Source organism: Myiozetetes cayanensis, unplaced genomic scaffold (genome assembly GCF_022539395.1).
Source record: "Myiozetetes cayanensis isolate MyiCay16 unplaced genomic scaffold, myiCay2020 scf4, whole genome shotgun sequence".
Classification (NCBI taxonomy): Eukaryota; Metazoa; Chordata; class Aves; order Passeriformes; family Tyrannidae; genus Myiozetetes; species Myiozetetes cayanensis.
The window spans coordinates 55,126,584-55,153,815 of record NW_026087631.1 but is presented as its reverse complement, the minus strand read 5'-3'; the positions used below and the strand labels follow the sequence as shown (position 1 = coordinate 55,153,815).

Below are 27,232 nucleotides of genomic sequence, written 5' to 3'. Positions count from 1 at the left end.
GGAAGAATTCCTCCTCCAACTTTCTTGAGACAGCATCTGTACACACGAAAAAAAACAAAAACAAAAACAAACAAAAAAACAAAAACAACCAAACCAAACCAAACAAACAGGAAAAAAAAAAGGGGGGGGGGTGGAGATCAGTGCCAGCGGGGCGGGACCCGGGGAAAGCTCCTCCCGGGAGCGTGTCTCGCCCGCCTCACTCGCCCTTTCGGACACACCGGCGTCACGTGTGTGGAGTCTGCTGCTCTCCAGGGCACCATGGGGTTCCTCTTGTCGAAGGCCATGAACGACAGCCTGAAAGGGCAGCAGGAGTTTATGCGGCTGCAGGTAAGAGAGAGGCCGGCGGCGGCGCGGGGGAAGGTCGGGAAGGTCAGCGCGGCTCGCTGCCTGGGCAGAGCCGGGCCTGCAGCTTCGCCGGCTGACCTGTGCCCTCCTGGCAGTGCTCAAGGTGCTCCAGCGGCGTGCTCCACCAGCTCAGGTGTGGTTTACTGGTGCAGCAAGTTCAGGAGTGTAAAGCACCTGTGTTCTGGATCAAACAACTTCCTCAGCAGCCTATGTTAACAAATTGTGGAAGTGGAAACTATCCTTATGGTAGCCAGAACCTAAAAACACAGTTTTGGAAACCTACTGTGATAAGTCCACTTACATTGAAATTGTGCTTACATTGAAGAACAACTGGGCTAGTCGGTTTTAAGCAACGTGTATGTAGTAAAGTGAATCAGTAACAATGTGGTTACTAACACATAGGTACTATATTCTTGAAATACATGTTGCAAATCTTCCACTACAAAGCAAGTCTTTTAAACACTTTTTTCTTTAAGTTCAGTTGGGTAACTGTAGCTTTATTGTTCTAGAAGCCTCACACTAAATGGGGCATATTTTATTCCCTTTCATAAAGTAATACAATGTCATCAAACAAGAAGGAAGTCCAGTTTGACTAAGGTTAAGCAAGTTGCACTGACTAGTTATAGCTTTCTGATTGGTTCATAGATATCTTGTGATTTGTAACTTATCTGTAACATTTATATACTAAATGCTGGAATGCAGTTTGAAGGATTCAGCTCGAGCTTGTCCCTTTAGTGATGGGTGAACTTCCAATTTATTAAATTGTCACTAGATGGCATATTCTAGTTTTCAAAGCACTGTGCAGATAGTAGGTTTTGTGGGATCACATGTAAACTGAACTCTGGAGGTGAGCCTGGAAATGTCTAAGAAGAAGAAAGATAGCATAAGGAAAGACTATATAATAAAATACTGGATAGCTCTTAACTGTTTAAAGAAAAGAAACTTTTTGCAAGTTTTGTAGACATCACTTTCTGTCTGTGCTGTGTTATATGTTTCTCATATGCAACCACAAATTTGTGAAAAAATATTCTTATTTTTTTTCCCATGCACAGAAGTGCTCCTTCTGTCCCCAGAGTCATTTGGAAATCCAAATGACACTAGGATTTTCAGTTTGACAAATTTATAATGAAGTTAAAGTTAAAGAGGCTTCTCTGTTGTGCAGAAAGAAAGACAGAGCTGAGGAAAGAGCTTGGATTCAGGCTAACATTTGTAGGCTGCTGCAGACTTTGGATGGCAGTCTTTAGCTTGACACCAGATGCCTAATAGCTTTAGTTCCAACCCAAATGCTCAGGAATTTATAAAAAATAAACTTTGAGCGCAGTTACAAAAAATCCCTTTCATAATTGCATATAAAATTCTTGCAAGTTGCTGTTCAGAAACTTTCCCTGCGTTGTATATCTTCTTTTTGACAATAGTTATAGTCAACATAGTACATTTCTTTTTAACATTACAAACACCTGATCATATCTTATTCCTACTATATTTGCAAAAATACCTGCCATGTTAGAACCCCCTCATCTTTTAAAAATGCAAAATGTGCCCAGTTATGTCAGGTGTAAAAGATGCAGTGGGGTAAGGGCATGACTAAATTTTAATCTGTGCTGTACCATGACCTTCTACCATGATTTGCTTCTTATCACTCTAATATTACATATAGAGTATAAAATGTTGGGTTAGTATTTTTTAGATTATTTGAAGACAATGTACTTGTGTTATGCACTAATCAAACTTCAGCTGGTCTCAGCACAACAAGGTCTTTAGCAAGCATCAAAGCATGTGAAGTCAGTCAATTTCCTATTAAGAAAACTCCCTGTTGGTCAAGGAATGTCACTATCTAGAAATACTTATTTAAAAGTTATATTTAAAGAGTTCTAATCTGTACTGAGGAAAGAATAATTAGCCACAAACATTCCTGCATTCCTAGTTGCCAGCTTCAAATATGTATCCTTTTTCAGGTTACCTTTTACATCTTAAAATGGCTCTTAGTAAATAGTTATTGAAATAGCATTCTCAAGGTATACATTTGGAATGTATAAAAATGTAAAAAAATGTCAAGGAATAAAAGTCTAACTAGAATAGAAAGTACAGAACACAGCACATTGACAAAGAAACTACATGAAATTTCTGCTGCTCATGAAATAAACTAGAGCTTATTTGCAGAGGACAGGTCTTTTCACCTTGTCTGTTAATCAGCACACATTCTGCTTTTCTAGGGAAGTAACAAAATTTCACCCTTCCTACCAACCACTCAGGAAATCAAACACTGTCATTTTAGATGTTAGGGTTCAGCTACAGAACTTAAAACTATTGATAGATAGATAGATTGATAGACAGATGAGAGAAAGAGGGAGATGGCTTCTGAGTGTTCTTTCAGAGTGCCCAGGATTAAAATGTTGAAGGAATAGGATACAATTGTTACTCCAAAGCAAATTGATGTGGGTCAAGAAGTCATCAAGATTATTTCTTCTAGAATGCCTTCCTTACTAATGGTGCTGGTATGACACTGCTCAGAAATGGACTAGTAAGTCTTTGGGTTGACCTGGAATAAAACACAGCAGGTGCTGGTCGCACAGTCAGAATCTGTGGAGGTTTCTCCTGCTCCTTTTAGATGAGGACGAGTCATAAAATTACTATAAAGTGCTTGGAACATGATTTTTGTGCTTTCCCTTTCTGTGACAAAATGTTGGGGTTTTTTTAAGTAAAAAAAAAAATAGGTATATGCTCTCCTCTGAATAGAGAGAAGACACAGAGCTGTTTAGTGATTGACTCATGCCCTGTGGAGGATTGTAACTTGGAAAGAGACTGTTTCAAAAATAGGAAGGCAATATCATGACAGAAGTCAATGAAGGCCCCTCCAAATCCCAAACCTTGGTGCATGCTAAAGCTCAGTCACTTTACTGTCACTCTGATGTTGTGCTGGACAGCCAAAACAGCTTGACTACTTCAGAATAAGAAAATTTTAAAAGATTTTTTGAAGTTGTGCATATTTTTTTATTTTACACCCTTCTTAGGATAACTCTGAAAAGAAGGGATTTTGGCCTTGTAAATTGTACCTTAATGCGTTTTTGGAAGAGTAATAAAAACTCAGCTGTTTGCCTTGATGTTGAAGGACTTGCCAGTTGTTTGTATTGTCTTGGTATAGCTCCAGAATGAAATACCAGTCTGTGTCAATTGGAGACTGTTTATGGTAGAAGTTTGTTGAGGCTTCATTTTTATCATGAGCCTGCTCCTTAAAGCATAGCTTGCAAAATTCTTTCCAGACACTTAATGTATCAGATCTACAGCTGAGGCCTAGTTTATGGCCTCGCTAAGCACTTTTAGTGCAGCTGAATGGATTAGAGGAGGTCTCTGCTCCAGGTCACAGAGCAGTTATAGCTTCTCTAGTTAGTTTTGCTTTATGTATTCCTAGAATCAAATTCCAAACATCCCCCTCTTCCTCCTTTTTTCCCCCACTTTATGTACTGAGCATGATGTCATATGGTCTGGAATATCCGTTTGGTCAGTGTGCGTCACCTGTCCCAGCTGTGTCTCCTCCCATCATCCCATGCATCCCCAGCTTCCTTGCCAGTGTGGCAGTATGAAAAGCAGAAAAGGCCTTGGCTCTGTGCAAGTCCTGCTCAGCAATAAAAGAAACACGTCTATATTATCAACCCTGTGTTCAGCACAAGCCCAAAACACAGCCCCCTACCAGCCACTGTGACGAAAGTTAATTCTACCCCAGCCAAAACCAGCACATATTTAAAATCCATCATAATTTTTCCTGTAATATGTCTACATATTAGGTGTTTTTCATTGGAACTCCACAAATATTTGGTGATACACTGAATCCTTGAATGACTAATCTTTTTACTCTTTTATACGTTAGCTTGCAACATCATTAATAATGAGATCTGAATTGATGATTAGTTTATAGTTTGGTTTTTTTTCTAACATGAGATGACCAAAATGGGAAGGCAGTATCTGACTGATTTGCGGTATTTTTATATATAATATTCATACCTAAGGGATTAAATCCTTCTCTTAATGTTGTCTAGCTTGAAGTTTTCTCCTAGATATGCTTGTGGGGAAACTGTAAAAAAACCCCAAACAACAAACAAACAAAACACATGCAAAAAACAAAATAAAGCCAAAAAACCCCACCAAACAGTGAGAAGAGAGAGAAACACTGATTTTGCTCAGAGAATGGAAGAAAAAAGTGCGTTGTATGGAGGCCCGGCTCGTGAAACAAGGTAAATAGGGCAGGTCAGCTCAAAAAAGTGCCAGACTAAGCCACGTGGAAAAGATTAATTCCTAGTTTTGCTGAATTGCCAAATGGGATACCAAAAAAGTTCTAAACAATTAACTTCTTTCTTCAATAATTTAGGACACAAGAAATTGTGTCCTAAACTATTACAGAGAATTTTACTCTGCTTTTGAAAAAAAAGCCCCAAAACCCAGAAAAACAGAAAATTAAAACCCTTTGTGTTTTCTAAAAGAAAAAAACCAAACCAACCAAAAAAAAAAAACCAAAAAAACCCCACCAAAACCGAAACAACGCCAAAAAAAAATTCTGCCATCCTAAAAAACATTGTTCCTACTACAGCAGCACAGTGTACTGTTGTTGCAGATGTTAAGTAAACAAGTTTAGACCTGGTCCTTGCAAAAGCTTTTATGAGACAATGTGCTGGGAGTTTCTGCAACGGTGATGGTTCTGGAGGAAGGAGCCTGCACGTGCTCAGACATGCATGTACACAGCCTGAGAAACCAGCAGGAACAAAAAGAGCTGTTTCTGGTCACGAAACTGCAACATCATGGGAATGACAGGTGTGGTAGGACAGCTCATGCAACTGGAAATCTATAATGGAGAGATACAAGCTCTTCAGGAAAGACAGGTAGGAAAGACAAGTAGTAGGGATACACATGATGTGAAAGTGTAGCTTGTGGTTTTAAGTCGAAGAAACCACAAAACATGACACTGTAGTAAGACCGTGCTGCAGATCGCTGATTGGAGTGAAAAAGTATATGAAGCCTTTAAACAACTGAAGAAAGCCTCTGGATTACTGACTGGTTCTCATGAGACTGTAGGCTCCCTAACACCTGCTGGAAGTGCCATAAATAGAACATAAGCAATTGAGTATATTTCTGCAAAAGGTTAGGCAATAACTGTTTGATACAGGTACAGGTACTAGATGGGCCATCCAGGGCTCATGCACAGTGGAATTTATTCCTTAAAAATAGGGAAGAACTGATTTGAGGATGTAATATCAAAGGCAGACTTGGTTGTAGCAAGATCAGTTGCAGCCGCTGGGCCCTGGGGGAGTAGATTTCATCTTATTCAGGGAACTGGTAGGTGAGATGACATAGGAGGCAGCTCTGCAGGGTAAAATAGTTTATGAAAGCTGACATGACACATCAGTGTCAGCTGAGTGTCCCTGGCAACAATACAGGCTAGGAGCTGACAACTGGGGAGCAATTCTGTAGAGCTAAAGGGGACACTGGAAGTCAGCACTGTGCTCTGATGGAAGAGAAAGTCAAAAGGACCAACATATGCTTTATAAGCAGTAATGAAGCCAGTAGGTTGGCAAAAATTCACTGCTTTGCTAAATGCATTTAAATACTGTGTCCAGGTTTCCCCCCTCCTTCACCTCCTGTAGTGCAAGAAAAATGTAGATGAAAAAGAGCACCTTTACAGCAGACCATCAAGATGGTCAAGGACTGTAGCACTTCTTGAAAGGAGGCCAAGTGATCTGTACTCTCTTAGTCTGGAGAAAAATGCCTTCTGGTGTGCAGTATCCAACATCAGCCCTCAGCGGCTGTGAGTAGGTTATCAAGGAAGCAGAGCCAGGGTGTTCCCAGTGGTGGATTGCAGGAGGCCAAGAGATAATGAAGCAGAATAGGGGGAGCGATTCAGCCTGAACATAAGGAGGAATCTTTCCCTCTGCAAGGACAATCCAGCAGTGGCCCAGTGGAGACTCCATCCTTGGAGGATTTCAAGATCTCACAGGATAAAGCCCCCAGCACCCTGGTCTGATCTCATAGCTGACCCTGTTCTGAGCAGGACCTACCTGCTGAGGTTCAACCCAAGTTATTTTATGATGCTCTGACCCCCATAGAAGCAGGCACAGCCCACTGGATTTTGTGGATCCTATGAGGTAGTACTTCCTCACGTCTGTTTCTTCACAGACTAAGATTATGAAGAATTATTTCTTGTTGTCTGCACTCCTGCTGAGCACCACACATGCAGCAGCGTCTGTTGAAACAAGGTGTGACCTGGTGTAACTTTTAACTGACAGTGGCCAGATAGACTTTAGGTATGTGTGAGTGATAATGGTACAGAAGTAAAGTCACAGAGAAGGGAATTGATAAATAAAGCCTCAGTGTGTCCTGCATGTTGAATTGCAAAACCAAAGCAAAAATCTTGTATGTGGAAAAAATTTACCCAAAAAGAATTGTGCAATCTCCTGTATATTTTGAAAGTTTTGAAATATATATTGCTGTATTCACAGTTAAGTTTCTCCTAGACTGCTTAATTATGTATCCAGCATTAGCACATACATAAGTCAGGGAAAATCAGCAATTTCAGTGCAAAGCTATAACCATTATTTAAGCAAAACTAGTTGCAAAAGTCCTGCTTTAAGATTACAGCAGGTTGGCTCTGCCAGTCTTTCTGGATCTGATCAGACTGATAAAAGTGGAAGACTGGAGGACTGAAATTCTTGGAAAATGTAAGATTTATGAAAAAGTTATACAGGAGGAGTAAAAAAATCACTAAAAGTACTGGAAAGAAAAGAGACTAGTTAGTGCTTAGAGCATGTCATTATTTTCTGTGGCTAACAAGATTTTTTGTTGGTTTTTTTGGAGTAGCAGTTAAGAGTTAAGCAGTTAAGATTTCAAGGGGTTTTTTGTAGACTTTTGGGACTTTTTTATAGACTTTTGTTTTTTGGGTTTTTGTCGAGCAAGAGGATTCCTTATCAAACAAAAGGGTAATCTTCTCAGTGGGAAAGCATAATTACTTTAAGGAGTCATAGATATTCCTCCAAATTAATCTTTGATGGGAGCTACTTAGCCTTTGAGAAAATAAACAGGCTAGGAAAATAATAAACTTCTGACAGATGTTGTATTTACCAATAATAAAAATGTTTTATTTTAACCTGTATGCAATATGAATGTCTGGATAGTCTCACTCCTGTTCTGTTGCCACCCTACTCTCTTCCTATTTTATTATGTCAGACTCTAAAGTGCATTCTTCTCCCCAGGTAATACTGGATAGCAGATCCAATATCAGGAAACAGTCATACATCTGCTTTCACAGTACTTAGTCTTTGAGAGTTAATAGACTTGTCCCCTGTATGCTCCCTGTGTGGGCATGGAAAAGTTTCTGTACTCCTTGGTGAAAAGAAAATTCAAGATCAAGTAAAGCTGAAAAAGTAAGGAGTTCTTTTTTTATTTTTGACAATGCAGTGCGAGTACTTTTTTTTTTTCTTGAAAATCCATGCCAGCTTTACCTTGTTTTTGAAATATTTTCCTTCCTTTTGGGTCCCAAACATGGTCTAGGTTTATTTTGAACCACGAGAAATCTACATTATCCTATTCTAATGAGGACTAGATAGTTGTGTGAAAGACCCTCTGTAGTTCTGTACCTAAAAGGACACTTTTATGCTTGCTTTCTTTTTTTTTTCTTGATTTATTTAAGCATCTTCTTTTGAAATTTTGGCAGTGGTGCAAATTAATAAGAGGCATAAAAACTAGAGGCATTTTTTCTCTATTAGTAAAAATTGTTGAGTAACTGGGCAGATAGTATAAAACATAGCTAGGGAAACTCAGTGCAATAATGCATAGTCTGCCTTTTCAGAGATGAAAAATAAAATAGCAATTTCTTCTGTAAGAAAAATTTTCTTTTGATACAACAGTAATGCCAAAAAGGTACTTGACTCTAGCAGAAAAAACATCTTACTTAGTTTATCCAGATTATAAATCACAGGATTTCTACTTTTGAACATGACTTTCAAGTGTTCTGCGCTTTCATCTGCTCTCCACCTCTTGCCTATGGAGAAAAATGTGCATTTTACACTCTATGTACAAGCTATGACACAGACATTCACAAATCAGCATTTGAATATTTTCCATATCCACAAATGGCTCTAAAGCTCTCAGTTTCATAACAAAATGCTTTAAAATGTTATTTCATCATATATGTTAAAGTGTAAACACTAATTTCATCAGGCTGTAATTTGATGTTACAAAAGGTGGGTGACAAAAGTATCAGTATCTGGAAAAAACTACCAAAAACTCACTGAAAATATGGATAAATACAACTTAATATCATATATTTTCTTTCCTTTACATTTTCAGGTCTTGGTTAGAGGCACACTATATTGTATTTCTTTCTTGTCAGGACTTTATGGCCTTAAGCGGTTTGCATTGAATGGTAATAAATGAAAATAACAAGGCAATTTTCTCTTCATGTTCAACAATTTGTCCTTAAATCTGAAATGAAAGTATAGAAGTACCCTGTTGTAGCATGCTTATTAATTGACCATATCCTCTGACTAAATTATATTGGGATTTCTTTCTGAATTAAAAAAATAGTAATAGTAAAAAAATAAACTGAGACCTATTATAAGTGATGGAAAAGGACTATAGCATTTCAATTTATATTTAGACACTCATGTGTTTTTTTTTTTAAATCTGTCTATAATCCAGTGAAATATTGTTTTTGTAAAATATTATATTAGAGGCTTGGTTTAGTATTCTGAATGCCTTGGTGAATTGGAAAATTCCTGAAGTAATAGGCGATGGTGCATAATAGGTAATAGATTAAGTACCAGTCCAGAGCATTATGTCCTAGAAGGAAAAGTTAAATAGATTGACTGAATGTAAGCGATTAGACTTGAAGAGCTTAAAAAATTACCTATTTTTGTGTATTTTAAAAATATAAGACTTTAAATACTTTTGCATAAGTATAAATAATAAATTAATCTATATTAACATACATTTATATGCTTATATACAATCTGAGTCAAGACAGATTCTTGTAAAAGGCAAATGTAATTGTGGATTTATTAACCAGAGGATGAAATGACTCAATTTGGACTACTGATGACTTAACTGGGAAAAAGACTTTGATACTTCTTTCAATGAGCAGGATGATTGTGAGAAGTTCAGAGGTTGTTAGGAAGAATAATAAAGGCTTTAGAACCTATGAGTAAAGGATGAAAATATCATATTTGTCTGACACTAAAAGCAGATTTGCTGGTGTTTTTTTAACCCACTCATTTTTCTCATACATCTTTCTAGAGATATTGGCTCCTTTCCATTGCAAAAGCAAGTCTTCAAGAATTGGGATAAATATGAGGAGATTTTGAGTGCTTAACTGTCATTATATAGGTTACTAAGAAAGGCAGTGAAATCTGTCCTTGGTGATCTTCACTGGGATAAATAAAAGTCTGCTTCATCTTCTGACTTCCAGGCTAACTTGAAAAGACCTCTGAATGTGCTTTCTAGTCTTATACTCATGACTATGCAAATACAGGAGCTGAAGTACCTGGGCAGAATGCAGGTGTATTAACTGAGCGCTGGCTAATATGTAATGACTCTTCTAGACTTATTTTGCACTTAATATTGTTTCTTCCTTAGCAACATCTCTTTTTCCAGCTTTACAACTTCAAACCAGCTCAAACATATGAGTAAATGTGATAGTTGTTTGGGTTTTTTTAATAGAGAAAATTACTGTTTTCAGAAATTAACACTGATTTCTATGTGAATGGTGTTATGTATCACATTATCAGTGAGACTTTTACAGCAAATATTACAAGATATTTTAACTTCAGTTACACATCTGTTTCTTATTGGTGTTTGCTTTTCATCTCAATATCTTTTTGAAAATTTACAAAAAGATTGTAACATTTATATATGCCCAGTAAGAAATAAAATTAAACCTTTCAGCAGGAATTTTAAGTTTGTTTCTTTTTAGAAAGTGTCTGATAGTCTACGTAACCTTTTAGTGGTGTTTGAAGTCCTTACTTCTTAAGGAACAGAAGTTTCTCTGCTAACATGTGATATACGGTAAAAGAGAGAGCTGAAGTATTTTTAAGCCTTTGTTCAAATGAAAAATGAGATTACTTATTTAGCATAAAGTACATCAGTATTTATACCTGCATATTTAAGAAGATAAACATTTTTTATACAAATATGTATGCCTTCCTTAAGTTTTTTTTTTTTTGTGATATTTGAATTGAATAATGAATTTTACTGCCCTTAGGATCTATTAATACATAACACTTTGCTGAAATTCCTTTACTACTACAGATACTGAGAATTTCGTGTGGGAGAAATGAAGAAAACCTGACTTATTTGTCAGATACTCAGTGATCTCTTCTGACTTCCTCTTCTCAGTTAGTTTTAAACTGGGAAAGAATTTGTATTTGAGGTAAGGGGTTTATATGCATAATTATTAAGAATGTAAAGATGAATGTATTAAGAATATTAAGAATTCTTAATATTATGAATGTAAAGATGCTGTTAAAAGATAGATCAGTGGGAGTTTTATGATAAACTAGACATTGGACCACATTCTATTTTAGTAATTCAGCTTAAAGACAAATGCAAAATGTTAATGGAAACTGGACAAGATGAAAAAAAACTTTTGAAAAACAGAAACATTACTGTCTGTTTGATACCTGCTAGACTACATCTTACTACTCCATCTTAAACAGGGAAAAGGAATTAACAGAACCAGAGAATATACTGAGTTGGAAGGGACCCATCAGGATCATCAAGTCTAGCTCCTGGCCTTGTGCCTCATAAGCCTATCATTTGTTCTTGGTGGGGACTTGGTATCTTACACTTGTCCCTGTCTTAGGATGCTTTTTGAGTAATGAGCTAAAATTAGGAATGGAAAAGAGACTATAAGAAAATATTAGTAAGGGCAGGGGGAGATGACCTCTTTTTTAATTGAACATGGTTATATTAACAAATACAATTTCAGAATTCTGTTGTTTTTTCTTATTAAATTCAGTTAACTCATTGCTCAGTCAAAATAGTAGATTGTTTACCAGTTCATCTTAAAACGAAGTGGTGCTTGAAAGGCATATGTGTGCTATGTTTTGACTCTTGGCAGGAAGAATGGCTAATGTTAAGATGCCAAGGAGTTTCTGAACAAGAAAACTTTTTTTCATGTTTTTTCACTTTCATTGACAAAAAGAGAAAGTACTGACACAGTCTTCTGCATAGTCTGATTTCTACAGAGTCCTTCCTGTGCCTAAGAAAAATTTTGTGTGATGACATTTTTTCTATTTACAGATTTGTCACCTTATCTTTTTTAGTAATAGATCAACCACCTCCATGACGATACCTGAAAAATTCAATTTTTTTTAATGTCTCAGACACTGAGTCATTTTCTGCAGGGTTTTGTAAGTCCTTAACCTTTTCCTCTCTAAAGTTTTCACTGAGATTTAGTCAAAAGGATTTTCTTAAAAGTTCTGTTAAAATGAAAATAATTGTTCCCTTTCTTTCTTGTGAAGTAAAATGTAAGCAAGCTTTGCCTTTCCTGACTACTACCATCTTTTTCCCTTTGGGGAGGGAAACAGCTATATTTGTTTTCTATTGACAAGATACTAGTAGCTCTTATGACATCTCTAATGCATTTGTCTTGAAACATTACAAAAATTGTTTTGGCCCTTAGGAGATCTGGGCTTAATTCGGGAAATAAATGCTCTCTGGTAACAATTCTATATCCTTATTAGTTTCTGTGCATCAAATGGAACAGGACAAGATGAATGCTATCTGTACTGAGGAAGATTAGAACCATCTATCTTGCAGGAAAAAAGCCAGTTTGGTTGGTATTAGCTGAGAGATTGTATACTCTGCCTGATCACTGTAAAGAAATAAATACAGTGGTTTTCAAAGGGCAGCTTTTAATAGCTATTTCTAACACGCAATGACTGCCAGCAGAAGATGCAAAACAGACGTGGTGCTGCACTAGTAGTGAGACAAATATTAATTCAATTTGTTCAATTGTAGCAGTCCTTTTGCTGGAGAATATCTGTGACTAGTACATACTGTTGTGAATGCAGCTTGCAACTTTTGTCTTGCTTGGAAGTGCACCCTCAGCTTACCCTGACATGTTTAGTCTCAGTTTGTTGGGGAATTTAATTGATTGCAAAGGGGAAACATCTTCTGGAGCTCCTAGTGTTACTCTTATAACACTATGAATTTTCCATAATTCCTTCCTTCTTAGAACAAACCCATGATTTCAGTCTTCTTCTAGGAAGTCCACTGAAGTAAAATTTGGCCTTTTACTTGTTTTCTATGAAATACTGTTTCCTGAGTGCTAAGATTAAAAAAAAAATAAAAGATGGGGAAGGGTGGGAACTCTGTATTGAGTAGAACTCATAAATGCCCAGGAGATATAATGGATAAGTAAAGAAAACTTATACTTATTTTAATTCCATAATAAAAATGGTGTAAAGAGAGACACAGCAATTTTGCAAGTCAGAATCTGAAACAGAGAGGAAGAAATACTGTATTTGCAGGTTTTGTTGGTATTATAACAGCTTTTCATATCACAGTATAATTTTACAGCCATTTCTTGGGCATTTCATTTTTTATGTAGTGCTATAAGTCGTTTGTTTGTTTTTCAAAAAAAACCCCAGGTTTATGAGGCATAGGAGGCATACAAGGAACATACCCAGAGGCATTACTGGGGGATGGAAATAACAAGTTGAACAGTTCTTATTCCCTTATTAGTCAGGTTTCAAAATTACTTGACATTGTAATGTTAACTCACTTCTTGATCTATTTTACTATTTCTACAGCATGGATAACTCTTTTTTACATAGCTGGCTGTCCAATGACTTCGGTTTGTCTTTATAGAATTTGTATAAAACTCTTGAGTATTCTGAACACTGTTAACACTACCTTAAAACTTTGCTTACTCTTGTAGATAACTTTATTAAATGCAGGGGGTGGACATGCTTCTTCACTCTGCTGCATGGTTGTTGCTTAAAGGCTACACAGCAGAATCACAGGAATGCTTGGTTATTGCCAAGAAATGTTGCTCTCACACTTTTGTCCATTGGATCAAATATCTCCTTTTCATACCTCAAAATGTCACATGGATTTTGATAGGTGCTTTTGATATTATTTTCTTTTTATGTGGCATGTAATACCAGTAAATTATTGACAACAACAAGAATATAAAGGATTTGATGCTGATAAACACCAAGGTCACAGGTTTGATTCCCGTATGGGCCATTCACTGAGGAGTTGGACTTGAACTTTGTGGTCCCTTCCAGCTCAGAATATTTTGTGATTCTTGTGACTTTTTTGCAGTGCTGTTTACATTCTGGCTTATAGCTAATACTGTGAGACCCCTTTCTTTTTATGATAGCACTTTGCTTGTAAATAATTTGTAATCTGTCTTTGCAGGGAAGCTTTAAAAAATTAGTTTTCTTTTTAAGGAATGTAGTTTCTTGCAGTGCTAATAATTTTAATTGCTCTGTGTACTTGATGGGAAAAATATTTTCGAATAAGCTTTGGAACAGCAGAGTAAAACATTTAAGTCTTATTTACTTTAACTGTTTGATCTAGAGGCCCATTTCCTGACACGTGTGTGTGTGTGCTGGTCATAGAACCAAGCAGACACTACGTAATTATTGCAGGTTATCATCTCTGTATTGCACTATGGTGGCTTACAATGGACACTATTATGTTTTCCATTTGTTTTTACCAAACAACCATTTCCAGAAGCTTCTGTTTCTGCCCATTGATTAGGAAGGATGACACCCAGGATAGGTCACATAACCCTTTAATCTCTTGTCTGACTATGAAATGCCAGGTGCATTGCTACTGCAAGGGGTTTGTGCAGTTATGTAACTCTACTACCTGCACACCAACTTTCATGTGTATTTTGTGATTTGGTGATTTCTGTATGTGTGATTCTCACATTTTTGAAAACTTAACCCATATTTTTCATTGCAGCTCTGAGTCCTCAGAAGTTAGAAGTTAGTAGTTTTTTAAAGAACACTTTCAGAATCTCTGACCACTGAAAAACTGTAAGTGAAAATAATCTTGTGCTATAGGCACAGTACCCATGCCCTGTAACAGATATATTAGCCTGTGACAAAACTAGTGACTCTTTTAACATGAATATAAGGATATTCCAACAGTTTCTTCAAGTTTCACTTTTCTTAGATTTAGATACTGAGTTTTAGACCTTAAGCGGTGATGGGGTTTAGCTGATCATTCCTTATAAAGTAGATAATTCCTTTCCTTCTGAGTATCTGCTTGCCAGGCTGTCAGTGTAGTTATGTCCAAATGATGATGACATGAAATACCATTCTCTGTATAGGTTACTGGCACGACTGCTCTCAAGGTTTGTCCTGCCCAGTGTTTTTGACAGGCTGGGGAAAGGAGCATTTCTCCCAGAAGATCCATTAAATAGATAAGGTTGCAAATTGACAACAACTTGTTACTATGTCGTTATCCCTCTATATACATCTCGACTTGTACAAAATACATTGGAGAAATTGTATTTAATATACATGGGCAATGAAGAAGAGAGCATTTTGCACTGGCTCTGCTTTCCCTTTCTGCTGAGCCTTTGTACACTACCTTGCATCCCATTTGGGAGTCCAAAACCAAAGTAGCATTTCTACCTACAGCATCTGAATGTGAAATAGAAAGGCAGAAAGAAAGAGAGAAAACAAGCTAAGAGTCTAAAGTATGAGAAATTTCCAGTCTATCTACCAGTGAATATGTGGCCTGTAGTTCAGAGAGGACTGGATTTTTTTTTTCAAGTTGTCAAAGTTGATTAAATTATTTCAGATGAGAATTTTCTCCCACTGACTTTTAATCAATGAAATGATGATATAAATGCTCTTTTATGTGGTTTGACATCATTGTGGCAGTCTGAATAATAGAAATGATAAGCATGGTTACCACTAACTAGTTTATTAGCATTATCAGTTTCACAGTAACTGACCTTTTCCCTCTCCGCCTCACTTCTCTTCATCTGTCATGATTCATTTTGTAGCATCGATTTCCTTTTACTGTAACAGTTTGTATGTGGCAGACTTCAAATCCCAGTTTTCTCAGCCTCACAGTTTCTCACACAGTGTTGAGAAACTTCTAGCTGTATTTAAAGAAAAATGGGAAAGTTATTTCTAATTGGGTCCTCCTGAGAGTGTTAAAAAATATAAAATGTGACTTACTACTAATAACCATTTTATTTTGAAGTACTTAAACTTAAATTTTAAAATTATGTGATCAGTATTTTTTACCAATTTATAAGTTGCTAGTGTCACTTAAAATCTGTTTGTTATGAAATTGTTATGGAATTCAACTTGCAGAATTTTACATAGATTCTTTTTTTAATTATTATTATATTAACTGTATCTCTAAAACATGGTTTGATTTTTATAGGACATGATTTCTTAACAGAAATAGAAAAGCATGCTTGTGTGTGTAACCATGCATTCACGTCTCAGTTTCAGTTCCCTTGTGCTATGCACAGCAACCTGGGTGGGAAGCTACAGCATCTCTTCCTCCTGTGGTAAATCTGCACTTCAGACCCTTTATCTATAGTTTTTATACAAGCATAGTCATGTAAATCGTCCCTACTGAGGTTTTTATGGCTGTATAGATTGGAGGTTCCCTAAGACATGGCACTTGGGTGATGAACTGTGTTTCATATGTATGATGTACACCTCTGGCTTGTTTCCTCGAAAATCAACTTTTCCCATCAGTAAGATTATTCTAAATAAACTATAGCACACTTCTGCTAAGTCTGAATTACATACTTTTTTTGGTCTTATTACCTATAAAGTTCTACATGTTATGTTATGGTTTGCAGTTTAAATTAATACTTTGTAATTCTTAATTCTGCTCTGTCAAGATGGGAAAAGAAGTAATCTTAAACATGATTGTAAAGTAAGTCCTAAGGGAGTAGGACTTGGCCTTTATCATAAAATCTACATGTTAATAGATAAAAAGTCTTTCACTATCCCAGTGTGACTGGCATTTTCAATAGAACACATGTGGAGGAAAATAAAACACAATTACTAAGAAATTAACAGCTGAAAATGGGATATTGATTTGAACTGCAGTCAAACATGATTTGGTTTTCTTTCATCTAATTTTGAATCATCTTTTGTGGTGGACTCCTGAGTCTTTCCCTATAATATGTTTTCAAATTAGATATGTTTTCAAATCCTAACTTGCTTAAGGTTAGCATAATCTTAATGCAATAGTTTTGCCTTAAGATCTACTGACAGTTGTTTGCCAGTGTAAGGCCATCATATCAGGGTATCTTGATTATTCAAATTTATCCAAGCTCAAGATGCTTCATTTAAGATTGGCATGTTAAATGAATAAGCACAAGGATATCGCCTACGATTGTTCTGAATTTTTGAAAGACTGAGATACAGAGGAGTTAAGTGAGTGCCCGTGTAGGTGCTTAATTGTGACACTTAGGGCAACAAAGTTTCATTTAAATGCATATACACTTTTAGGTTAATTGCTCATAAACCTATTTAGGTCATCAGATGTCAGGTCTCGATATGCTAAAGCAGTCTTTGACGGCACAGGGTAGGCAGGTGCCCTGCCTTTTGTCTCCTCTGTTAGGGTATGCCGGGGGCTTTTCCTGCCATGCAACACAGTGACTACCGTGTTCCCTGAAAAGAGTGCAGGCTTCTCCAAAATGGTTTTTCTACAGTTATTCCAGTAAGTTTAAATTGTGCGATGAAGGAGTATGTGACAGGACAACCCTGGCCATAACTGTTGCTCAGTTCTCCCTTTTACTTAAGGAGAGCTTTAAATCCAGTGAAGTCAGTGTGGAATTGCCCGGGAACACTTAGATTAGACTTCTTGGCTATGCGGATTCCCGTTGCAATCCTAACAGCTACAGCATTATAGTGTTTTGTTTTGCAAGGTGAAACTATGCCAAGTGACAAATGGAAATGAAAAACATGAATGAAGATTTTTCCAGAATAAAGGAGGACAGAACAAAGGGAGTTTCTGGCCTTTGAGAGAGGTAATCCTGGGTTTGACATAGGATTGCATAGGCTCAGAGAGATTTTGGAGCATTTTTGTGTATTGTTACTAGATTTTCTCCATACAACTTATGAGTAAATAAAAATTGGTTTAAAAACAAACCTCTGCATCAGTATTATAGATTACTTGGCATCCCCAAACACATCTCAGGGCTTTCTTGATACTACACTGGAAGTTTATGGACAAAATAGATATTGTAAACTCTTCATTGTAACATCACAAAACTTCAGTAATAACAAGATTTAAATTATTATGAATGTCACTAGACCTACTTTTTACTGCCTTCTGTGTATCAGAATTCCTCTGAAATCTTTGTTTCTTGGCTATGCCACATTTCTGTATGTACACACAGATTGCTCATCTCTAAGATTCGTCAGTCTAAAACTTCCCTCCAACACATCCTTTTTTTTTTTCCTTGAAATTCATTTAAATACAGTAGTGTGTGTCATCTACATAAGATTTTACATCCACATGAAAGAAGTTTGCTCAAAGGAAAGGAATTATGAGCATTTTTCTATGCATTTCATCCCACCACTTACTTTTGGATGGAGAAAGTTGAGGGTTGTTTCTCTCAAGTGAAAGAAAAAAGATCTGGTTAGAAAAGAGTATGAAAAAATGTTTGGTTGTTTTTATGCAGCTGCTGTCTTTAATATACAAAGCAAGTTGTTTTCATTTATACTAAGTTACTTATATAAACTACTTGTAGATATACATTAAAGTACACTTGGGCTTATGCAATTTGATAAGACAGTCTCCTACAGAAAAGTGTTTGTTAGACCTTGGTGTTTGACTTTAGTGTCTGTGACTTATCTTTTTCTTTCAGCACTTGGATTTTAAAGAGCTGTCCAAGTATAACATTTTTAAGGGGCTTTTTGTTTATTTGGTTTTGTTTGTTTTGGGGGTTGGTTGGTTTGTTTGTTTGGGGTTGTGTGTGTATGTGTTTTGTTTCTAGAGAAATCATGCTGGGATCCTTTTGTTTACTATTAAGTTTAAACTTACAGCCTTCTTTTTATGCCATCCTTACATTTTTCTAAACCCTGTGCATATTAAACTGTATGCTTTCCTTCTTCTCCATTGTTTCCTTTTATCAAGAGCCTTTTATTCATCAGCATACCCTTGTCCCGCTTCCTTACCATGTGCTTCTTCAAACTGAAGCTTATTTAGGGTAATACTTTGCATCTCGGAAGCCTAGGCTCCTTATCTGTGCTGACAGGCAAACAAAGGATCCCTTAATACTTTTCACACGTGTGCAAACTACACCTATAATCACACTGAAGAGGCAAATAGAGTCATTAAATTGATATTACATGTCATTATTTTATCTTATCATGTCAGCCCTCAGCAATTTACCAGGCTTACGATATTGGGAAACAAAATGGGTCTAATTAATGGGCAGTGTGCTTGTTTATTTTAGAATTTCCAAGTATCTTGTAGGTGACAAAATAAAATCCAATTATTTTGATATTTTATTAAGTGTCTTGTCAGCCATTATATAATTACTTCTTATGAAAAAAAAAAAGACGTCTGAAAATTATGGCTATCAGAAAGGTAAAGCCGGTTGATATTTTTTGTGAGAATAACAATTGCAATATAAGTCTTGAGGAAAGAGAAACAGATGAAACAGTACTGTCAGACTACAGTGAATGCTGTTTTTCCTACTGTGTACAAATTATATGTAATTAGATATGTCCTTTTTACATTATGCTGTCTCAAAAATTAATTCTACCTATCTAGGTACTGAATGAACTTGTAAATGAGATAGCAAGACCAACATAGTTTGGAGAAATAATTAGTAACAATTTAAAAGATATTGTTCTGTTCGGGGTAAATCAATAGTAATGGAGATGAATAAATGGGTAGAAACCTTAAGTAATTACAAATCCTTTAAATTATTCTTGAATTAGAAAGCAGAAAAAAAGAACATATTTAATTACTTTTACAGATTCATTAGAAGAGAACTTTCTGAATTTGTTCTTTGTTCTTTCTTCCCTAGAATGCACTTTTTTAGGCAGCTGGTATTTTGTTTCCTGTACCTTGTTGGACTTTTCATGCAAGTTGGTTACCTAGGCTAGACATAGCAATCCAGATACTTTGTTTTTTTCCCCAAAAGATGAGTTATAAACATTACTGTGAAGAACAGATTCCTTATTGTATTAACTAGCTTCTCTCCTCTGATTTAAGATTGGTTTTTTTTGTCACAGTTTTTGTTTTTGCAGCACTCTAAGAAGGAAATACTATTATTCTTTTTGGTGTTCTGTACAGTCAAGAGGAACTTTTAGGAGATTCTGAATTTACCTTTACTTAGTGGAAATGTATTGGTATGTTTAAATGGGCATGTAATTGAAAACAAAAAATCGAATAATCTGCTTTTTTATTCTTGTGTATTGCAGAAAATTCTCTTTTTTGTTCTGTTGTACCATAGAAAGTTCTATTTTAACGTGTGAATATACTGTCTAGGTTGTACTTTTTGCATTATTGTTTTTAGTTTTAGTTACAGAAATATTTTCTTATGGACTTCTGATATGTATTCCAGTATCTTTAAAAGATCTGATATCTTCACAGTGTTTTTTCTATATCTGTAAACTGTGGTGTTGCAGAAGAGTTATTATGCCTTATGATGCATCATGAGTAAGAGAAATCCTCAAAGGGCAAAGATGTGTCAAGATTGACTCTAAAGTTACTATCACCTAAATTAAAATTAAGCAGAATGAATTGGAAAGCAACTAGATGGTGTTCTATGCATCAGACTGGTAGTTTGCTTTTCTTTTTTTACTTTGGGAAGCATTAGAAAGATTCTGCATTAAAGCATTTGCTAATTGACCTAAATGCTTTCTTGGTATAAACTATGCTGAGTTGTTACTGAAGAAGACCATTCTCAGTCAAGAGCTATGAATGACTGCCATCTCAGTTAGTGGTTTGGATTTATAGGTGAGAGAATGACTCAGTCTTTAAAATTTTATTTAACCTTTCTCCCATCTTTAGCTGGAAAGGCAACTAGTGCTGCAGAACCTGATGAGAGAGAGACAAATAGCCATGCAGATTGCTTCGACACGAGAATTTCTCAAATATTTTGGGACATTTTTTGGACTTTCTGCTGTAGTTTTAACAGCTGGGTAAGAAGTTTATTTCCTAATGGAAAATATAAATATATTATATGTGAATTTCTATATTGCTGGATCTTCCTTTTGCATTACAACAAGTAGTTATTTTTATCCAGTAATTGTTCAGAAGTTGACCACATGAAAAAGGACATCTGAATTCTGTCTGCTTCTGGATGTACTGTGGTTATGTCTGTACTGAAGACTTATTTAAAAGCAGAGCCATGTGAACTGACAATAAAATGATACATCTGAAGTAGCAAAAGTTCAGTGAAAAGTAAAAGTTGTGCGTGGAAGAGGAGAGATTGCTCAAAACCCATGCTATTTTCTTGTCTATACTGTGATTTAATATACTATTAATGAGCAACAAATTCTCTATGTTTTTTAATGCAGTGATGTATCCTGAAGTCTACTTACTTAAATTTGAATCAACTGACCCAAGGGAAAAAAAACCCTGTCTAGTAAAACTGTATTTCATAGGCAAGAACATGCCTTAGAGTACTTTTGTTTGATAATATGTTTTTCTTGTTGTGTAACATGATTAGAAGGAATGTAGGAAATATTTATGGCTTTTTGTACACAGTACAGATTAAATGCATTTTATGCATTATGCATTCTTTGTATACTCAGATGCATTTAGAACTGAGCACAGTTATCCACATTGTTACATGTTGCATGTGGCTGGGTATATGCATGTGCACATGCAAGTTATGTGAGTTAGATAATGTCGTTTTTGTTAGGTTTACTAAAAAACGCACTTAAAGCATTTTTTGAAACATCCTTGGGTTGAGCAAGAAGGCAACCAGAAGACAAATGCTTCTGAGCAAGTTAAGACTTGTTCTTTAATTAGAGATTGTAGGAGGATACAAAAGTCCTAGACAGCCAAGGTAAACCTAAACTAACAGTGCTGATATGCTGAATACCCAAAATAATATTTTTCTTTTTTTTTCTTTAAACACAGAGCAATGAAAAAGAAGAACCCAGCATTTTTAATGCCAATACTTCCATTAAGCTTTGTATTTGCTTATAATTGTGATATGGGCTATGGGACAATGTTGCAAAGGATCAAAGGTATGTAAGTATGTCTTGTTCACACACAGAACTGAGCTTCAGATAACCTGCTAAGTTTTTTTACGGGAGAAAACTTGTAATAGATTTTTTTTTTTTGGCAAAACTCTTATCTCTCATTTTTTTCTCTTCCATACTAAAATCAGATGTTTTCCTAGTCAAGAGGACTCACTCTACTTTTACAGCCTTTCCCTTCAGTTAAGACTGTTTTCTCCTCTTGTTTCAAAAAATTTGAATTCTAGGGCTATAGATACAGCTGAAGTAAGCATCGCATAATTGGGAGAAATGACAGATCTAGTGATTTCCTTCTGTATTCCACTCTGATGCTGGTGTTTTGGCAAGAGTTAAGGATAATAAGAATAGATAAAGGGATACAGACAGGAATCATATCCTTACACCTTTATGACATGACGAAACTCAGTTATCAGCCGATCATCTTTTTGCAATGTCCTGCCAAGATTAAGAAAGGTGAGTCCTAGAAAGTGGGATCTTGCCTCATGATTGCCACTGGTATATCTGATTAAGTGATGGGTGTTGAGGATTACGGAGGTGCATTTATATTAACTCTGATTTGTAGTGAAGGAGATGTGCTCAGTGAGTGTTCATTGTAAGTGAAGACAGCACTGGGCTGTGGCTTGTCACCTTCACAAATCATCTTAGTTAGCTTGATTTTCTTGTCTGCTACTGACATAAGTATACTAAAACAAAATAAAAATCTATTTCAGCTCTTGGTCTGTAGCCTTCAGATCTAACAGCTAGGTTTCCTAACTCTGTATGCTTCATTGAAAATAATGGTCAGTTAATTAGACAAAATCTGTGGTAGTTCCTTCTTCATACAGGTGCAAATATATTTAGGTGATGCAGGAGTGTACATCTGTGAACATTTCCTCAACCTCACTAAATAAATTTCTTTGGATTTTAATACAAAGAGGCAGCTAAGCATGGGGAGGAAACATTGGTTGGTTCTTGGAAATCAGAGCGTTGAAAAGGAGAGTAATAATGTACCATGCAAAAAGAGCACTAGGAATTTAGGATTTGTATGTAGTGTGTTTACCATGTACCATGTGATCCTATATAGGTTGAAGAGGGGCAACATAGTATCCTATTGCTTTCCAAATAGGAAAAGTCGTCTTCATCACTTCAGATCCATTAGGGGAACTTTAGCAGAATGCAAGGCTTGTGAAAAGGTTTTGGAGAAAAGCTATGGAGCCAAATGGAGAATAAGCTAAAATTAAATATGCCAAACTAACTATGTCTTTTTCAGGAAGATTTTTTTTTCCAAAAGGAACTATGCTAGATCTACTATAAACTCATGAAAGCATTTGGTGTGGTATCACATGAAAATTAAGTTAGTGTGAAGGACATGGAAATTAGTAGACAGGTAAGCGTTGGACTAAAGAGAAGATGTCAAAGGTTTGTATTTAAAAAGGCAGGTTAGTCTTTAGCAGGGTTATTAACAATAATCCTCAAAATTTTGTTTTTTCTTTGAAATTATGAGTACATTATACTAATCAAATCTGTGGGTGACAAACTTGATTAGTATCATCAACAGAGAAGAAATAAACTGTAGTACAAGAAGAACTGAATGACCTGAAGAAATAAGACAGTAAAATAGGATTCCATTTGATAAGGTCAGAAAGAAACTAGAAACCAATAGGGATTTCTACCATCAGTGCTTACCTACTGGAAATGAAAAAAAAAGAAAATTATTAAAAAACTTGGATGCATTAAAAGATCACAGAATGACTATAAACCGGTAGTGTTGTGAAACTGAGAGTGAAGTCTAGAAACATCAAGTGAGGTTTCCTAGTATCACAGTATGGTTCAGGTTGGAAGGGACCTCTGGAGGTTGTCTGGTCAAACCCTCCTGCTCAGGCAGGATCATCTACAGCCAATTGCCCAGGAAAATGTCCAAAAGGCTTTTAATACCTCCAGGGATGGATATTCCACAACCTTACTACAAATAGAGCACAGTTGAGAAAGTATTGATGCAGGGAATTATTTACCTTCTGTGGAAATTTACATGTAAATATAAAAAGAATGTGGAATTATACTGAAGAGCTGAAATTATTAGGGAGTGCCAAGTGACCTTGCAAGAGAAAACAAAGTGATTGTTTTATTTAGCCTTGTAAAGAGACATGAGAGATTTAGGTCTACAGTTCCTACTTACAGGATGGAATAAAGGAAAGTAAGAGAAGGAAATTAAACTAATTACCAATATCAACAGTAGAATAAAAGGAAGTGGACTAGCCTGAATGAATCCTGTTGGGAAATCAGGAGTTCATTTGTATTTTAAGATTAAAATTATGTTGTTGAAGAGAAGGTTTTATGACAGAATTGACCTGCAGCTGCAATCCTAGCTCTCAAAACTCAGCTGATCCCTTTGTCCACTCCTATACCTTCTAAACCACTTCTCTGCTTATCTGTCTGTTCTCTTTGTGTATGCCATGCTTCATCTTTCTGGTGTAATAATGAATGTATTCTCTTTGTTGTTCCTTCTTTAACTGGTATCTTTCCTCCAGGGTATGCCTATCTTCAGCCTCAGCTAATTCCTTCTCCTAAGCTAATCTACAATTATTTCTGTGCTGCACAGTGAACTTTGTATTTGAACCACCTTCATCACATAGGTCTGTATCTTCTGTCCTTCGTCCATTGGAATCCTTTTATACCCCTGGAAGGTTTCGCTGTTTCTCTTTCACCAGGCATTTTGTCTCTGATATTCCTTACAGTTAATATTTCCTTCTGTCTCTAGCCTACATGTCCAAACATTATCTCATGACTGGAGTATTCTTCCACATTGAAATCAAAGGGGTATTTTTTCCTGCTTTATAGCTTGGGCTAATTAAAGCCCAAAACCCGAGGACATAAGGGGAAACACTTGTTTTGAGTTCTACTTGTGCTGTGCAAAAAGCCCTAAGTGTGCCAGGGCCATATATGTGAATCTTTGGGGGATGGCAGGGTTACAGAACAGCCCCTAGATGCATTATCTTTTCTGAATGTCTGAGGACACAACACAGTCAGTCACAGACCTGCTATCTGTGTTCTTGGCCTTGCTGTTTTGCTTTTCCTCCCAGTCCAGGCACATACTGCTGGTGTTTTTCAGACAAATGATTAGAGGAATTATATAGCCAGCGTCCAAATGAACAGAACTTCTCCCCTAAGCAGTGGAACTCTGTCTACCTTCTCCAATATTTAGATAGCTCTGTCCTCATGTGAGGAGTGTCCTCCTGAGCCGTGTGAGAAGGATGGTGACTGGGCAATGTGCTCTAGTGGATGTGAGTGGCAGGCAGAGAGATTTGCCTATCTACAGCTCTCTGTCACCTAAGATCTGTTGCTATTTCATAATTAGATGCTATATGCAACTGACTGACGTTTTGTTATTACAAGTTACTGGAAGTGGTAACTGGTGTTGGATATTACTGATGTGCAGAGGTTGCAGGCACTGCAGTACTATCAAAATTGCAGTTTGAAGATTTTGGCATTCAGACCTGTTTTGAAGAATGACCACAATCTTGACTGCATTGCAATATTCAGTCAGGCTTATTGAACATAAATACAGTTTCAAATCACTGCTGTAAGGATCATCAAGCTAGGAGTTAAGCCATAGGTAAACAAGATTTTTGGAATTGTACCAAATGGCATCAGGCAAAACAAATGCATTCTTTGCATTTATCTTCATAATTTCTTACAATCGGAACACCACAACCTATATGTGATGTTCAGTCTGTATCTTTGTTTTTTGGATTCTCTGTCCCAGATGTTTTCATGGGACAAATCTTGGCAAATCTTTTTGTGAGCAGTTGCTTTGACCAGTGCTTCTGCAAGTCCTGTGCTGCCCACTTTCTGGCTGTAACCTGATGTCTTTTAGCCTAGGCCTGAGACAAGAAGAAAAGCTGTACCCAAATACTGCACACCTACAATACTGTACAGATTTACTTGTTAAAGCTTACATATGCCTTTATGTACATGTCTGATTCGCCTTCTTCTCACACTCCTAATTATCCCACCTGTGCAGAATGCCTTAGAGAAAACCTGTTATATTGACATCACTTTGTTTTGTTTGTAAAACATATAGCTGTGATCTACTCTGTTGTTATTCTGGTCCAAACAAGAATAGCTAAATCAGTTTCTTAACTTTTTTTTCCTCCTTTGCTTTCTCACTGTAAGATTGACAAAAGCTACTAAACTTTTTTTGGTTTTGTTTGTTTTGGTTTTTTTTTTTCAGGTGAAGCAGAGAACATACTTGACACACAGAGTACTTTGTTAGAATTGCCAAAGGGACCTCTCACTTTTGAAGATCTGGAGAAAATCAGATCTCAGACCAAATTCTTCAGAGAAAAATAAGAAGATGGTATTAAAGCTGCATATCTGAAATGTGATTATAATATTGGATTTGGACACAAATGAATAACTAAAAATTTGAAAAAATATGAGTTTTATACAATAAAAATTTAATTCATTTTTTTAAAATCAGTACTTTCTATAGCAATGGTTTTAATATTATATAAAAATACCCATTATTGCTGCAGTATATTTTTCTTGTTTATCATGAAATATTGAATTTCCATTGTCTGTTCAGAGTCTGAAAATAACTTTCACCTCTAGTAAAAATGTGTGGTGCTGACTAAACTCAGTATCATCAATAAAGATAAGTTAATTGGTAGTTACAAATTTTTATATATATGGTCATAATTTTCAAATACATTTCAAGATGCACAGCTCAATTTGAAGTCAGGAACAGTCAATTTCTTTGAAAAATATGACATTTTTATTAGCTGTTCTTTAGGCACTAAACTCACCATCTCTGCTTCAAATTCTGGAATAAACAGCTTTTATCAGAAGCAGGTTCAGAAGTAAACACGTCACTTGCTAACTATGTGTTTTAGGGGAAACTGTGTTAAAAGTATGAGCAGAGATAGTTTCTCAAAAAGAGAAAACAAATTATGTAGTTATTTCCTGAATCTTTTTCATGCTTGTTTGACATTCTGAAACTCAGGATAATTTGTTTACAAGAAATCAGAATTTCACTACTAAGATGAATATTAACTTAGGCTAACAGCAAGCAAAATTATTAATGTATGGTTTTGTAATGAGTAGATCCAAGTGGCCTTACAAGTACTGAAAAACTGTGGGATTTTTTGCATGCCTTTACTTTAGCATAGTACATACTAAGAATATCGGTTTAGTATATTTTAATGTTCTAATGTCACACTTGGAAAAAAACGCATCTTTCTGTATTGCAAATCTTGTTTAAAAGCAGATGATTTTGTGTTTTGGATGGAAATTCTTCTTTAGTCTAATTGTGGAATGAAAAACAAATGCTCAAAAAGCATCCAATAATGAATTAAGCCTAAGTCTGTACTGACACATTGTTGACTTAAAAATTAAACTCCAGCTAGAGATAATGCCCCAAATGTGATTTTGAAGACTACTTGACTAAAATTACAGTATTTTTACGATAAGACAGGTAAATATATAATGAAACTAAAGCTTCTCAATGTAGAAATTAATAGCACCATTTCTGTGGCTGTGTAAGTTTGATTTCTGAAAGTGTATTCACTTCTACAGTCACTTCTGTAATTGTTTCAATCATTTGCATGTTAACAACACAATCTGTAACAGATTTCAAATGTGATGTGTTTTAATGTGCAGTAGAATAAAGCAGGTTATAATGTGTTGTTTGGTTATAA

At 36.0% G+C, this 27,232-nt stretch overlaps 1 protein-coding gene across 1 annotated transcript; it reads left to right on the top strand.

Annotated features, from left to right (window-relative positions):
* The first annotated feature begins 206 nt into the window (after positions 1–206).
* PLGRKT (plasminogen receptor with a C-terminal lysine) lies at positions 207–27,232 on the top strand. The gene is made up of 4 exons (XM_050328540.1): positions 207–327; positions 20,359–20,489; positions 21,436–21,545; positions 25,768–27,232. The coding sequence occupies exons 1-4, from the start codon at positions 259–261 to the stop codon at positions 25,884–25,886; spliced, it is 429 nt and encodes a 142-aa protein (XP_050184497.1). The 5' UTR covers positions 207–258; the 3' UTR covers positions 25,887–27,232.

Coding starts and splice junctions, on each gene's coding strand:
- PLGRKT (XM_050328540.1), top strand. CDS start 259: ATGGGGTTCCTCTTGTCGAAGGCCATGAACGACAGCCTGAAAGGGCAG. Junction 328..20,358: donor AGGAGTTTATGCGGCTGCAG/GTAAGAGAGAGG, acceptor TCCCATCTTTAG/CTGGAAAGGCAACTAGTGCT. Junction 21,546..25,767: donor AATGTTGCAAAGGATCAAAG/GTATGTAAGTAT, acceptor TTTTTTTTTCAG/GTGAAGCAGAGAACATACTT.